At 41.7% G+C, this 16,422-nt stretch overlaps 2 protein-coding genes across 2 annotated transcripts; both read left to right on the top strand.

Moving 5' to 3' along the window:
• The first annotated feature begins 3,602 nt into the window (after nucleotides 1–3,602).
• LOC115388783 (uncharacterized) lies at nucleotides 3,603–9,411 on the top strand. Its single transcript, XM_030092054.1, has 4 exons — nucleotides 3,603–3,845; nucleotides 6,014–6,390; nucleotides 8,082–8,122; nucleotides 8,207–9,411. The coding sequence occupies exons 1-4, from the start codon at nucleotides 3,668–3,670 to the stop codon at nucleotides 9,174–9,176; spliced, it is 1,566 nt and encodes a 521-aa protein (XP_029947914.1). The 5' UTR covers nucleotides 3,603–3,667; the 3' UTR covers nucleotides 9,177–9,411.
• Nucleotides 9,412–10,919: 1,508 nt separating this feature from the next.
• LOC115388663 (heme transporter hrg1-A-like) lies at nucleotides 10,920–16,122 on the top strand. Its single transcript, XM_030091890.1, has 3 exons — nucleotides 10,920–11,284; nucleotides 14,776–14,943; nucleotides 15,047–16,122. The coding sequence occupies exons 1-3, from the start codon at nucleotides 11,155–11,157 to the stop codon at nucleotides 15,181–15,183; spliced, it is 435 nt and encodes a 144-aa protein (XP_029947750.1). The 5' UTR covers nucleotides 10,920–11,154; the 3' UTR covers nucleotides 15,184–16,122.
• The last annotated feature ends 300 nt before the right edge of the window (nucleotides 16,123–16,422 follow it).

Raw genomic sequence — 16,422 nt, 5'->3', positions numbered from 1 at the left:
CTGTTATATTTTTAAGATTCAGGTTGTACATACAGTTAAATCTTCATTGTCTTTAGCTTCTATTGTCAATCCTAGTATGATTTGCACTGTAACTTGTTAATTATTGCACCATTCATTACTTTTGCACCCCACTGTGGGTTCTATGAGCCTATACACCTGTAAATTTCTCCACTGTGAGATTAATAAAGTCTTCTATTCTATTCTATTCTATATTTATTGCTAAATGTGCAAAATAACATCAAACTGCTGCTGTCTCTTCTGGATTTTAACATGTTCTTTTTTTTTATTTTCAACTAAAAAGTGCAAAATCAAAACTGAAAAACCTTCTGAACAAAAAAAACAAAAAAAAAAAACAACAAGGTTCCGTTTCTAAACTGAAAACACACCACAGTCTGCAGCAGCAGACACAAATCAATGAACTAAACGTGATATATCCGATATGGAAACGGCACAAACTTACCTGTCTCTGGAAGCCATGCTGCGCGCTGCTTAATTGTTTTGATTTACTTCCTCCCATGCGCTCTGTGACGAAACTGACTATTGGCCAATGAGCTGCCGTAGCCTCCGAGGAACGGTCTTTTTTTGACCAATGAGATCAGAGTGATTCTGTGTTGTTAAGCCCTGTTGTCAGCTCATTGGTCACAGAACGTCAGAGAGCCGGTGAACAATTTACCGTAAGTTTTTTAAAAAAGCGCATGTTCCATTGCTCACGTTTTGATTCTCACAAAAATACGGAACAAAGTGCGTTCCTTTTCAGCTCAATACGGAACGCATATTTTTACATCCAAATACGGAACGATTCCGTTTTTCAAAGAACGGTTGGCAACTCTAGCTGCGAGCGAACCTCATCCAGCTGCGAGCCAACTTCACTTATAAACTCCTGTCAGAGGAGTTCACAAGGAGTTTATAACTTTCTTAATCAAACCTAACGTGTTTGCAGGTCAACCAGCCTATGAGATGATGGAGACTGACCCAGACTGGGCACCATCCCTACTTCTGGGACACACATCATTCACACCGACCAATGCAGCGCGCTTTGCAAGGCGACGAAGGCGGGAGCAGCTACGGAAAGTGTCACCGCAAGCAGCAGAGACAGGAGTCCACCGGGATGCAGAGATTGGAGAGCTGAAGACCGAGGAGGGGACGTCGGAGCCAGGACAAAATCACCTGAGTGAGGATGGTCTCTTTTGCGCTTCCACTTATTGACCACTAGATGTCAGACTTCAGTATTGTGTCATATTTTGAATGAAGTTGATCAGTTGGTCGGAACTGGGAGTGTACACGAGAGGGGTCTGCAACCAGGGGTCTAGATCTATAAATATGGAACTGTGAGACTGGAAGCAAGGGTCTACAACAAGGGGGGTGCAATCTGCAGCTGCACGCGTCTCTGTGGCCCTTAGGAAGGGGCTCCCTGTATGAGCATAAACATTTTGATCTCGTGTAATATTACAGTTTTTCTCCATTGGCTTGGCTCATGTCTGGAAACCGAAATTACATTCTCAAAACAACATGGACAAATCTCCAAACTACGCTGTAACTGCTCACAACAGAATGGTATTTCTCATTCATTTCATCGCATTGGAAATGTTTTAGTACATGTCTCAATGTCTTAGAAAATAGTTACAAATGATTAAGCACAGCAAGGATAGATTGAGCACAATTTCCAAGTGAATATATCATGTTATTCTAAACTGATTGGTTGATTGACTGATTGACTGATTGATTACTCAGTCTGATGGTTGTTCTCTCCAAAACATATCAGCATCATTTCATTGTATCAGTCAGTCATTGTATCAGACCTGCAAAATCATCTGTTCAACTGTCAGAATTAGTCAAGAACACACTTCAATACCATGAATACCAGACTTGAATCAGTTTGTGAGGGGGACCAGTGAAGGAGTGAGCTGTGAAACTGTAGCTTCGTCTACAGCACATTGGGCTACATACAATTTTTCTTTTTTTTGTGTGTGTTTCTTGGATGAAGTAACTTTGTGTGTGAATGAAAATTAGAACAGTTTCTTTGGAAGTTATGAGGGCAATGTGTGAATGAAAACTTGAAGGTTCTTCTTACTGTAAAATGCTCTTTTTCTTTATTTTCTGTTAGTTTTTATTTTCTTCTTTGGGTTGTTTAGCTATCACAAAAACCATTGTGAATCAAGGGCTGGGCTCAGATTGAAAGGTAGCAGAGGAGCATTTCAATGTTCCTCTGCCCTTAATGACAAAACATCTAAACATTCTGACTGTCAGAGCCACATGATGCCGAAAGGAAGAAGCATTTTGAGGGCATTGGCCTTTTGTTTGAGAAAGAAATGTAGTTTTGCCAACTGGGTGAACTGTTTTGGAAGAGACGTGATCTTTGACAGGTGAACCATGTGGTTATGCTGAACCGTCCAGGTTGTTTTTGACAGGAGAATCAAGAGAATTGAGAACGTTCGGTCTGTTTCGAGAAATGAGCCAAAACTGTTGAGATGGATCTTTGTATTTTGGAGACACTGAGTGTTTATATGGGGAAAAAATGTAGATTTGAAACATGAGCAGTTTTGGGAGAGAGATGAGCTTTAGCAAGTGAACTATGGTGTTGAGCTGAACTATTAGACTGTTTTGCCAAATGATCTTAGAGTTTTGAAAATGTAATTACAGTTTTAAGAAATGAGCCAAACCAATGGAGAAAAACTGTAATGGCCAGCAAACAATCTTTCAAATAGACTCTTATCTCACAGTTGGATTGGACAAATAGCTTTTTTCCAGACTTTGTTCGTTTAATTTTTTTTAAGATAAATAGAATCTGGTGAGGAAAACAATGGACAGCACGAGCCACAAATTGCCCAATGAACTAAGTCCCTCCACTTTAAAAAAAATAAAAATAAAAACAACAATCATATAAGTAACCAAATCATTTCGAATAGAAAAAAGTGGGGAAGGGCTGAAAAAACAAACGTTTAACAATGAAACTAATAAATTAATACATAATTCACATCCAGACAATATTAGATCTTCATTGTAGTTTGCTGTCTGTGTCCCACAAATGTTACGCAGTGCCACAAACCGCTTCAGTGATAAATCAGCAGGGGATCCATCTTTTCAAATAGCTCTTGGAGTGGACTCCACATTTTCCAGAATAAGGTGTTGGAGCCACGTAAATATAGTGGATTTTTTCTGAGACAGATAAACTTCAGTTAGATCGTTCAATAGTTTGTCACATAAAATAAGCCGCCTACACTGTAATGCGAGCCATAGACGTTGAATTTTCAACTCCGAGAAACCGAATGCTGAATAAAACCAGAAAAAGAAATATAAATATTTATAATCATTACATGAAAGTGGTTTACAAATGATGTGTGTCAGCAGACTTTTCTTGCGTGTCTTCAGATCCAGCGCACACTGAATTTACATGTTCGTTTTTTAACGAATGTATGTCTAGCACTTCTTCTGGCTTTTGTTTTAACTTCGCTTGGGAACATTTATGGAGCGCTGCAGGCGGCTCTGGCACCAGAAGGGGCGCTCATGCCAAACGCAGGCAATTCAATGGCAGGAAACCGCAGAAGAAAAGCTTTACTACCGGAAGTGACGTGTTTGAGTTTCCTGTTATTGCCTTTTGAGGCTTTTCGCGCGCCGTCGGCAGGGAAGCAGGAAACTTTAGTTTTACTCGACAGTTTGTGTGTAAAACATGGCGGGCGTCACGATGGAGAGGTTTCGGGGCTTTTTGACTGAGCGCTTCACTACGGCCGCCGTGGATATATTTGCCGAAGTGGAAAGTATGCTTGTAGCGTGCTATGAGGAAAACGCACGGCTGCGAGGGATGCTGCACATGGTGCTCAGCCCGGAGATCAAGCTACCCCGGATAGGTGTGTTTCTGTTTGTTACAACACTCTCTACGAACTTGCTGTAGCACATCAGCTAGCTATCAGCTGCAGCTAAACTTGAGCTGTTTAAGTGTAAAAGTGCCAGTTGTGTGCTCGAAGATCAAACTCACGTACTTCATTCATTTAAATAGCCCACGTAGATATAAAAGCAGATGGCACATATACAGGAAAACAAAACAACAACACTCAATTCCAGATTGGATTAGGAGTTACACAACAAAATAGCTTGTGGAATTGTTGAATGATCAAACTATACTTTTTCATGAACTTGCATATTGACCAGTACTTTCGATTAAAAGGCCTGAAAGGTTTCATCTACATTTTGCTCCCCTAGTCGGTGCCTTTTTTTTTGAATATTATTTCTGGTTATGTGTGAATAAATTGAAACTTTTACTTCCTCAATGAACAGCAAGAACAAAGGATTTTCGAGTCTGTTGATGAATGTAGTTGGAGCCTTCTGTCCGCTTTCCTTGTTCATTACATGCATGTTTGTTTATTCGGGAAGCATGGCAGACGGACTTCCGCCATTGATGAGTGAGGCACGATAGCTAATGTGCGGCCAGTGAATGCAACAAAGCAGAACTTGAACGACATTAGGAACAGTGGATCTCGCCGAGGAAAAACTTGGTCTTATACAACATTCCCTCACCTGAGCTTAAGGTCAAAGGAGCTAGACAACAGCTGGGAGGACCGTTAATCATCTATATCAAGTAACCATCTATTGCACTGCTCTCTACAAGATATTCTTCTTTTCTAACACGTGGCATTCGTGGCTCTGTGACGATTTTTTAAAAATACCAGTTCCAATTCACACACCAATAAAGAGAGCTGGAAATGGGCAGCACTCCAGTATCCTCATCACATCCCATCAGACTGGCCCGGGCGCTGGGCTCTCCCAGGCTTGTTTTTGGCTCAGGACGCTGCCTTCACTCAAAGCTGCACAAGCAGAAATGAGGATACAGGAGGGATTTGCTTGCAAAACAACAACACATTCACTGCAGAGCCTCTTTGTAACTACAGCCAAGTCTGTTGAAATTAAAACTGACAACTGGGGTTGTTAATGGACGGAAACATCAATGTCCAGCGAGGAGCATATCAGTATTTCCAACCATGAAGAAAACCCACTTGGCTCTAAATGACGTGTCCAGGATGCACAACTAGCACCATACAAACCCGGCCAGGGTGTGTTGCTGGGATCTCACTGCATGTCTGTGGTGCATTCAATGACATTTTCACAGCAGTCTTTGTTTTTCTCCCTCTTTCGATCGTTTTTGTCACCATTTTGTTTATGTAGGGTGCTGTTACTGTTAGTCCCCACATGACAATCAATTTTCAGGTGCCTGTGGTCAGGGTGAATATTACTCCTGTAATAATTTTGCTGAGTGTTTTATTAAAGGATTCATAACAGTTGCTGCTTTAAGGATGCCCAGATTAAGACACAGGCCAAGCATGACGTCAAACAAGAGAAGTAATCCCATTACTAAACAGCATATGTTTCAGAATATGATGTGTCTCACAAATCGGTATGGTTCGAACCCTCAGATATTCATCTGAGAAACAAAGTGTTATTTTTTTCAAAATGTTAGAATTTTGAAATACATGCAATTATCACACAAACTTAATATCTGCCTCATCTCTTTTGTTTGCCTGTCATTGGTGGCAGGGTTTGACATGTATTCTTCTCACAACCATAAATCCTACGTTTATGTCTACAGAATTGAAAAAGGTCTGTGCAAACTCAAAAATACAGCTTTGTGTCTATGTCGACGGGGCTTCCTCAGTATAACTGTCGAGTCACAGGAGAGTTGCACCAGCCTGTCTCACATGTAAAACACACACGGTCAGAAATATTGAGTCACTGCCACATATTGAAAGTTGAAATTGGAAAAGATTTCAAAGGCTCTTACTTTTTTCTTTTTTTTTTTTTTTTTACATTTCTGCAACCATAAAATCAAAATAAATCCAGAAACCTGAGCCATAGATGGGTTTCTAACAGCCACAGTGACTCCTTTATTAACATGAATAAAATCAGTATCACTGGTTCAGGTGATGTGATTGAATATATTTTGGTTCTTGAATGTTTTAGAACCAAAGCAAGACAAGACATGTCTAGTAAAGTGATTTTGATGTTTTTCTGTTTTATTTTCCAGATGCTGGTCGTTACACTGGAGCTACCACAAATGCCAGAGAGCTGCCGTCTCCGGCAAACACCACACCGGACCAGGACATGACCGAGCCGTTGCCAAAGAGACCCAAAGAGGAGCCGATCGAGTGTGAAATAAGTCAGGAATCAAAGCCAGAACCAGAAGAACCACTGGACACTGAAAACTTCACACAAGTCTGTGTGAAAAGTGAGCCAGAGGATGAGGATGTGAGCATGCCCTACGTCAGCGAGCCCGTCCACAACGCAGACGTGGAATTAAACAATGACTCTTCAGCCACCATCTCAGGCGATGAAGCACGGCATTATGTTTTTTCCTCATCGGACTCAGATGGAGATGTAGAAGAAAGAACAAATGAGAAAGAGGTACTGAAGCATTTTTTTTCTTAAACTTCTGAAAATTTGTTTGAATATGAAAGTTTTAATCTTGTTAATATGAACACAATCACATAGTATTTCAGCAGTGAAGATGCATAATGTTACATCTTTTAAACTCTCTTCAGATAGCACATGAAATTATACACAGACACACTTGCAGTCCGATTTATCAGATTCTCTATGACACTTAAAGGGATACTTCAACATTTTGGCAAATTGGCCCATTTAGCGCAATTCCTTAGTCATTTGGAACAGCATACTTACTGTTTTTGTGAGGGCGAGCTGTTGTTTATTCAGAGGTGAGTCGGGGAAGGTTCTCGGGACGGACACAATGGAAGTCAATGGTATTTTTGCTTCCCCTCGTCAAACTCATCAAATACACAATCCAACAACCCCAAAACACTTTGGTGGACACATTATAATCCGCACATTCACTACGCTGTGGAACACCAACAAATAATATTGTAGCGTTATGGCACTGAAGCAAATACTGGGAACTACTTTTTCTTTTGAAATCGCTACGCCCAGACGCCATGTTTAGTAAGTAGTTCCGTCTTAGCAATCTTCGCATAAACAACTCAATCTCGTAATTTTGTATTAATATTTCACAGCGTAGTGAATGTGCGGATTATAACGTGTCCACCAAAGTGTTTCGGGGTTGTTGTATTGTGTATTTGATGAGTTTGATGAGGGGAAGCAAAAATACCATTTACTTCCATTGTGTCCGTCCCGAAAACCTTCCCCGACTCACCTTTGGATAAACAATAGCTTGCCCTCACCAAAAAAGTAAGTATGCTGTTCCAAATGACTAAGGAATTGCGCTAAATGGGCCAATTTGCCAAAATGTTGAAGTATCCCTTTAAAGAACCAGCTGTTATTCAGATAAATTATTTTTCAACACCGCTTCTCCATACATCCTAGTTTGATCTTTATCAGTTAAAAGTTTGGATTCACCTTCTCGTTCTATGTCGTTTCCTTTATTTTCTTGACTGTTTACATTTTAGATTATTACTCAAGATTATTATTAATTACAATTATTACTCAACACTATGAATGAATGCACATGGGATTACGTAGTAAACAAAGTGTGAAATAAGCATGTTTCATATTTTAGATTCTAGATCTAAAAAATCGCCACCCTTTGCTTTCATCGCTGCTTCTGCACAGTTGTGGCATTATGGGGATGAGCTTCATGAGGTATAGTCACCTGAAATGGTTTTCCAGCAGTGCTGAAGAAGGTCCCAGAGATGCAGATCGCTTGTTGGCTCTTCTGCCTTCCCTCTGTGGTCCATCTGGACCTGGTTCAGACCAGGTCATCTGCTCTTTCTTGGTCAAACAGCCCTCACACAGCCTAGAGGTGTGTTTGGGCCCGTTGTCCTGTTTAAAGAGCGGATGGGATGGCGTGTCGCTGCAGGATGCTGTGGTGGGTTTTCCTGTGAAGTGAAAACCATTTCAGGCGACGACCTCGCAAAACTCATTGAGACAAGGCCAAGCGTTTGCAGAGTTATCAGCAAATCTAAAGTATAAAACAAAGACTTTTTCCTGAAAAATGTAATGTTTCCTCTGGTGTGATCTGTATCGGGGGAACTTCCCCCGGAATCTGTGCTTTTTAACTTACAGATTTAATAATCTTTTTTTTTTCTCTCTCTTCTTGGGTGAAAATCTTGGTGAAAAACAAGTCAACACAAGTTCTGCAGAAAACCATGTTAGAAATTCCAAGGTAAGAATGACAGTGTGATTTCGACAACTGTTCTCAAGGCTCGTCCCAATGTCTTTATAAAACATATTAAACTCTTTCACACAGGACGATGCCCAACAACTCCTTTGCTGTTGCCCCAGATGAGCTGCGGTCCTTTTTAGCAAATCTCACTGAGAACTTTAAGCACTTTGACAGTAACGACAGGCCTCTGATCACCACGATGGGGCTCACGGCCGATGTGGAAATGGTGAACAGTGCTTTTGGAAAAGTCTGTAAAGGCAGCCCCCTGTCCTACCAGTGTCCCGTTCCATCCAGCCATAACTACACGGCTCACGACGCTCCTCCCTCCCGGCCACCGCTTCCCCTGTGCGATCACATCCTGGAGCCCCTGTCCAGCCTCCCGGTCCTCAGCCCCGAGGAGCTGGACCACGTGGACGAAATGCTGATTACCTGGACCGAGGCGCACAGCCTGGAGCGGTCGACGTGTGGATGCACCGAGTACCGAGAGAAGCTGACCAACCTGCGCCTGACCAGCCGCTTCAGAAAGATCTGCAGACTCAAACCCGGAGAAAGTAGCGCGCGGAAACTGATCGCCAAAATCAGGAAAGGAGCGGTCTCCAAGCCGGAGGAGAGAATGAAGGCCGTCGCTCTCGTGGACTACTGCAAACGGCTGGGCGTGAACTGGTCGCCCTGCGGCCTGGTTGTGCACCCGAACGCCCCGTGGCTGGGGGCGGTGCCCGACGGGCTGGTGTACGACCCGAAGGAGGCGAAGAGCTACGGTCTGGTGCACGTCAAGAGCGCCGGCGACTGCTCTTTCATGGCGTGTCAGGACGGACTCCTCCGTCTGAGGAAGGGACATCGGCACTATTGGGACGTCCAAGGAGAGATGCTGGTGACGGGCGCGTCGTGGTGCGACCTGCTGGTGATCTCCAGCGACAGCATCGTGGTCCAGCGCATCTACCGCGACGACGCCATCATTGAAACCATGAAGAGAAAGCTGGATCAGTTCTTCTTCTTCCACTATCTGCCAAGCCTAGTTTCCTCAGGTCACAAGACGTGCACTGGTCTTGCATAAAGTTTGTTTTTTTTTCGTCAGCTGCTGCTGTTACTTAAGCCACATTGGCTCTGTGGATGTAGATTATCTCAGAAAGGACTCTGACCTGAAGCAAGATTACCCTCGGTGACGTGAGACACATTCCTTTTTCTATAACATAAAAATATCATCCTCCCAGCAGAAAAAGTTGTTTATCTCAGCAGATTTCTAACGTGGCCCTGACAGCTCTGATAAATGGAAATAAATGAGAAAAAAACGATTCCAAGGAATCAACAGGAGTAAATCCAAAATCTGAGTGCCTGCCATTTCAGAAGAAACTACAATTTAGAGCCCAAAATGAGGAAAGTTCAGGGATTTGTCTCTCTGTCTAGCTACTGAGGAGTCTGGAAACCAAAACACCAAGCACCAAGCTGTTTTCTGCTCATAGATTTACTGTAGGAAAAATACATCTTAGCCTCTTTGTGTCACAGTTTGATGTAAACATGATACTTGGCTGGTTTTTGATGTTCGGTTAAGGATTTTAAAGCAATGAAAATACTTGAAAGGTGTTCCTCACTACTGACATGAAAAATTTCACACTACCAAAAAGTTTGTTGTGACGTAGTTTCTCTTGTTTGAATACATTAGAATAAGAGGTTGCTACGACGTTACTGCTTTTCAAAGTTGCCTTTGAAAGATTGATATTTAATGTTCGAAATGTCTCAAACCAAGAAAACGTGTTCTACAATTTCTTTTCCAACTCCAAAGCTAGAATTTGCATCTCTTTGCCATCTGCGGAGTCAGAGAGTCCTGTTCGAATAGTTGATTAAAAAATAAATCTGTCGCTCCTGCCCAAAAGGGATTGTTCATCTTAAAAGTACAGATTAATGAAAGACAATTGTTTGGGATTCATTTTCTGTTGAATAATTAATGTCATTGTTTTGTTTGCTGTTAGATTACAGGAAGTATCAAAGCTTCCACGGCGTGCAAAACCAGTCGTTACTGTCCTGAATCAGAACGTCGCTTTAATCGATTGGTGTGTTCTGAAATAAAGTAATTCTGGAAAATCCCATGCATGTTCTGTTGATTGTTTGGGTTTTAACTGTTCAGTCAAGTGTAGGAGACCATATAAAGCAGAAGTTACGTGCTACTTTTTTGAGGGATTGATGAACCCTGTGGATACTGTTATGAAGCTCAAATCCTGTTGGATTCATTACATCATTGCTCCTGTGGTGGCGACAGAACAAAAGAGGTCTTGCAAAACTCCGCATGTGAGGTTTAAATTGAGCAAGCTGCTGAGTCAGGGTCGCCACTTGGTTTCTATTGTGGTTTCTTTGATTTTAAGACTGTTGTCAACCATGGAAACATGTCACATGCTTGTCTAATTGTATGTGGCAGAAGGAACATTTGTCAGCAGTGATCCTTTGGAGTTTGGGGATAGTTAAAAGAACAATCAACATAGCACAGACTATATCCCTCGGTGGAATTTTTTTCATCCACAATGAGTAAAAAAATGCAATTTCAAATATTTCTGGTTACAATTATGTCCCTATGTTGGACACCCCCGGTGTAGAGGGTTCATTCAGATCCAGTGCAGTTCTACAATTTCTACAACAGCAGAAGAGGAAGTTTTATGGTAACGGTGTGTTCCTGATTGAGGGGTGCGTTTCCCCTGTGGTCCTGCAGGGGGCGCTGCCGACTCTCCCCGGGCTGGATAAACTACTGGGCGCGTTTCTCTGGTACGAGGTCACGTGGAGGGAGAGGAGAAAAACACAGTTCTAAAGAAAAAAAAGTGCCTCGTCATGCCTCACTTTCAGGCTCAGTGAGACACAAATCATTAGTCAGCAGGTTTCAGGCGCGCGCGGTCACGTTGTTGCGTCTGCCCGGGCTCGCGGCCTGCAGGTGGACCGGATGTTTTGAAGCTGCTTCCCTCCCCTAAAATACTTGGGCTCTGCTCGGGCTCCCTGCTCCGGCTCTCCGCTGTGCCGCGCCGCACCGCACCGCCGCTGCTGTCTCCGCCATGGCTGTCAACAAGACGTACGTCGGTATCGGCTACGCCTCGTTCGGGCTGCTCATGGGCTTCTCCTCCTTCCTCGTGTGGAACATCGTGTACAAGCAGCCGTGGACCGGAGCCATGGGGGGGCTGTCAGGTAAAGTCCACCGCTGCAGCCGCGCGAGAAGCCAGACACGCGCGAGCAAGTTTACTAAATGTGCATTTCTGTACATCAGGGAAAGGTCATACACTTTTTTTTTTATTCTACAGTTACTAAACCAGCTGACCTAAAGAAAAAGAACTATTACGACAGAGGTCATAGTTCACACTTTGATTTTGAAGGGCACGCTCTGTCATATCAGACCAAGCACGAAGGAAGCGTTTATGAAGCAATAAAAGTTAAAAAAAAAGCAGTGAATTTAGAGAGAAAAGTTATTGAAAATTAATTTCTACCCTATCACTATATACATTTTAAAGTCTTAGTTGCCCCATATGGCCTCAAGTTGTAATAAAACAGTTTTTTTAGACACAGATGTCATTTGAATTTTTTAATTTGAATGACTTATGTGTCGAATTAAAGAAAAAGCTTAAAATATTTCAGTTCCATTGTGTAAGTGAAAATCAGTTTTCTATTTTTTTTTAATTCTTTTTAATTTTGCTGCCAAAGTATACCTTTGTTAAAAAAAGAAAGACACAGCCAGTTTACATGTGAACGCATGAAAATGACAATAAAAACCTTGAAACTTCAGCCTTCTATTTTTATCTAAAGTACTTTGGTTATGAAAAGCAGGATCGTCAAATAGATCAAAACAGGCCAATCTGAAACCAGTTATTCAACAAAGATGCAAGCATGACAATGGAGAAACAGTGGAAGGAACAAAAAATAAAGATTTCTTGAACTGGATTTAAAGGAAAAAGCTTTGATGTTGTAACAGTGATGAAAATGAAGTTTAAACAATAAGACATTAAATCAAACCGAAAGTCATGAAAGAACTAACAAATAAACAAAGTTCAACGTTTGTCTGGTATCTTTTAATGTATGTAAGGAGATTAAAAGTCCTCTGAAGGTTTAAAGGTCCTTTAAATACTGAGGTAACTGATTTAAACTTGATAAGTTCTGTGCTGGTAAAACATTCACTAAATCAGACATCATCAATGGACAACTTTGATCTTTTTGAGATAAAACAAGTGCCATCCTTTCTACATGATGTCCAAATCATCTCTGAATATTTATCAGTGTTACATGAGTTTCAGTTACTGATTTAATGCAAAAAGCAAACCGATTACATGTAAAATGAGCTTTTTGAATCAAACGTCATGCGTGAATCTCAGTGGAGCATTGCCTCGTGAGGTCGTGTTGCCTTGCTGCTGCCCGATCCCATCAGATCTTGGAAACTAGGTGAGGTAGGGCCTGGTCAGTACCTGGATGGAAACACCAGAAATCCTGGGTGAATGCAGTGAGTGGTGATGGTTGGACGGTCTGATGGCGCAGCCTTGCTTCCTTCAGTGTGCTCCAGGGTAGCTGTGGCTACATGTGGTGCTATATAAAACCAATACATTTTTATTATATTTAGGCAATCGTTGCAGATTATATTAGGTTCAGATGTGGCAAATTCACCATTTGTAGAAATTAAAGGTGCTGTAGGCAAGATTTCACATCTCCGCCATCTTGCTTAGGGTTACCTAAGCAAGATGGCGATTTGACCCATCTAAGATGGCGATTTGAAACCCAGCACAGCCAATCCTGTCCTGTTTTCTCTGACAACACGCCCTTATACAAGTTAAGCCCCTCCCACAAGAACGTGTGACGAACGCCCCTCGACCAATCACGGTTAGAGCCTCAGGGGCTCTTCTGATTGGTCAAAGATACCTGGAGCTGTCGAGATTCCTTTTCAGCTCAGAACAGAGACAGATGGAAACGCTGCGCCCTCACGGTAGTGCAATTATGCTACACTCCTAAAGGATTATCAATGGGTACTCTAACATTTAATCCAAAGAAAACACAGAAAAATTAGCATTGACTAGCAAAATCCTGCCTACAGCACCTTTAACTCATGAGATCCAAATTAGGCAGATGGGGGCCGCATGTTTCCATCTGATTGCTATTTGCCTTTGTTTTAGATGAATCAGGCTTAAGAAAAGAATATTGTTCATATTTCTAATTAGTAGTGCAACTTTTGCCTCATAATTTAAAACTGATATTAGTAATGAATCATGTCAGGTTTGTACTTGTGTGGTAACCGAACGCAACAGTGAAAGCTGCACACAAAGGCAGTGTGATCACGAGTGGGACGCAAATCCATTGAAGTTCATCATGAACTCTGCAAAAATTGCTAAATGATCTGACTGATTTCCTCCAAAACACTGAGATGGCAGCTTCTCTCGTTGCCCAGTTCCTCCTTCTACTGTGAAAATGAAAAGAGATGCGTGATTTATTGCTTCAGCAGCAGTTGAAGGTGCTGCATCAGGGTTGCTCTGCTCTTAAAAATGCACAATCACCACACAGGGAACTGAGAGTTCATGCTCTTTTTAAAGTATTGTGAGAAGCAACCAGTGGTTTCACTGATAAGTCCAATGAAAATAATTGAATAAGTTATGTATGCAGCATCTTTCATGATATAAATCCAAGGTTAAGCTTCTAGAAATATGTATATACATAGATGTAAATGCACACTTAATATTGAACATGACATTAATATTTTGATGATTAAAAAACCATTAAGATCCTTATGATGGGGAAACGAATAGGGTCAGTGTGTTGAAAGCAAAGTTGATTAAGCAAGTTTTGAGCTGCTTTTTAAAACTCACCTGATGACGAGTGTTTAATATGAAGAGTTCGGACGTTTCAAATCCTCAGTACACAAAAGCTGAATGCAATATCTTTTTGCCACTCTACCCTGGCACCGTGCCATCTGGGGAAGCTGTACTGCGAGAAGTAATCTGAAAGCAAGGTGCTGGAGATGGAAGTAATGTTATTTGTATCGCTCAACATTTCTTCAGCTTCAAGGTGAAACAGTGACAGTTTCCCTTTCAGTGGGAGGAAGTAATATTTAAGGTGTGAATGCACCCGAGAATAAGACTAAAGTCAGTAATTGAATCAAATATCTACCAGCTTCAACCCCACGGTAGATACCGATCCTCAGTCATTGTCACAATAATATTGAATGTTTCTGCCCTCACCCGCTGTAGATTTGGACAGAGATTAAATTTTTATCGCCTCATCCATCAGCTGAGCTCATGTTGACTCAATCTTAGAGTGAGCACTGCAGAACCGTTTCACCGTGTTTCAGATTTGAGGAAGAGCGATCTTGTTCTGGATCCGTTTTTGAGTTATGGCTCTAATAAAACTTTTTATATTGAATTGATTGAGAAATCGGTCGATAAACTTCAGGTCTGTGTTACGTGATGTTTCAATGTCATTTATGTTTTTATATCCGTTGATTTTAGGGTATTTAGTTATAATACAATTACTTTTGAATGCAGTTTTTTTGCAATCCACATCAGCACTGATTTGTGTGTATAGGGATTGTCAGCAGGGTTCAGTGATAATGTGGAACAGTGACGTGTCCTAAAGCACAGCCAGAGTCATTCGAAGCGGCTGTCCTCTGAAAAGCACATCCGCTACATGTGCTTTGTGTCGTCCCCCAGGTGTGCTGGCTCTCTGGACCCTCATCACTCACGTCATGTACCTGCAGGACTACTGGCGGACTTGGCTGAAGGGCCTCAAGTTTTTCTTCTACATGGGGGGTTTCTTCTCTCTGCTGTCAGTTGTAGCCTTCATCACCTTCCTTTATATTGCCATCAGCAACAATGACTGTGAGTGTTTCTTTTAGTAATCTTTGAGGTGGTCCCATCTAGGAGAAAAAGTTTTGTGAAACACGGTTTGATCTATCGTTACCTGCGTCTCTCCCCTCTGCAGCCCTGACCAGCCCTCAGAGTCACTATCTGTCGTGTGTGTGGAGCTTCATGAGCCTGAAGTGGTCGGTCCTGCTCGCCCTGTCTGCTCGCCGCTACCGCAAAGAGTTTGCTGACATCAGTATCCTCAGCGACTTCTGAGGTTTTTCTTCCCACATCCCATAATAATTACTCAGACTACAGAGTTGGCTGTCTTGAAGCTGGATCTCCAGCCTGAGCCTGCCGTATTGTCACCGAGTCAGGGGAAATCACACAAGAGTTAAAAATACTTCAGTGTCCCTGGTTGCTCTTTTGCCTTCTTCCCAGTGTGTTCCTCACACAGGAGATACTGTTGTCAGCTTTTAAACCAAAACCAGACGTGTTTTATACAATACTTGATAGATTTTTATTTTCTTACTTTCCCAGTTTCCCAGCATCTGACTGAGTTATTCATCCGAACAGTTTCCTGATTCCAAAATCGATCTAAATTGTAATTTATTTGACCCCGCTGCACACCTCTGTGATATTTGTTACCAGGCGCAGCTTCATGCTGCAGTCACGAGAGGGCAGCATACTTTCAGGAATCGTTGCACACACACTCTTTGCACAACTTGATGACTTTTAATGTTTCAGTCTCACTCACAGATTACACAAACAATGATCTGTGTCTGTTTGTCACAAGGTAAGAGCTTGGCAACTGCTGCCTCCATAATGTTTGTAGTCAGAGTTTGATTTTTTTTCAATTCTGGTTTAATATCTTCGGGATGACAATGACATTCTCAATGTAATCAACCACTTGACTTTTGTAATTTTTTTATCAATTTGACAGAGAAAGCAGTGAGACGTCTTGTGTGCTTGCTCACAGATTGCTGTTAATTTATGTGATTGCATCCTCTTCAAATCATGTTATTTCATTTTGTTATTACTTTGCAGTATTTCCTCTCAGCTTTTATGTCTGTACTTTATCTTGAATATAAAATGAAGTATTATGAAGATGTGTGTCCACATGTATCACGGGATTGATTGTAGGAGTGCGTTTGTGTGAGAGGAGTCTCAGAAGGATGTTAATAAAAAAAACAAAAACAAGAAATTGACACATACCAGACACGGATGTGTTTTTGTAGTCAAATCTAAAAATGAGCATGTGAGTGTCCAATCATTCATTTCAAAAAGGAATTTGTCTGCACTTTTTCTCCGGCACTTATTTTTTTTTTTGTCAGTTTCTGTTCCTTTGAAATATTTAATTTCTTTTAATATATTCCTAATACATCAAAAGAAATACCTACAGTGGGGGGAAAAAAATCAAAACTGCATCATGAATCTGTGATTGAAAAGATGTGACGAGACAAACGAGATGAGGTGGGTCCGGCAGACTGGAGGTGCTACGCTCTCCTCGTCACA

Source organism: Salarias fasciatus, chromosome 5 (assembly GCF_902148845.1).
Source record: "Salarias fasciatus chromosome 5, fSalaFa1.1, whole genome shotgun sequence".
Classification (NCBI taxonomy): domain Eukaryota; kingdom Metazoa; phylum Chordata; class Actinopteri; order Blenniiformes; family Blenniidae; genus Salarias; species Salarias fasciatus.
This window is presented reverse-complemented; position numbering and strand designations above follow the sequence as displayed.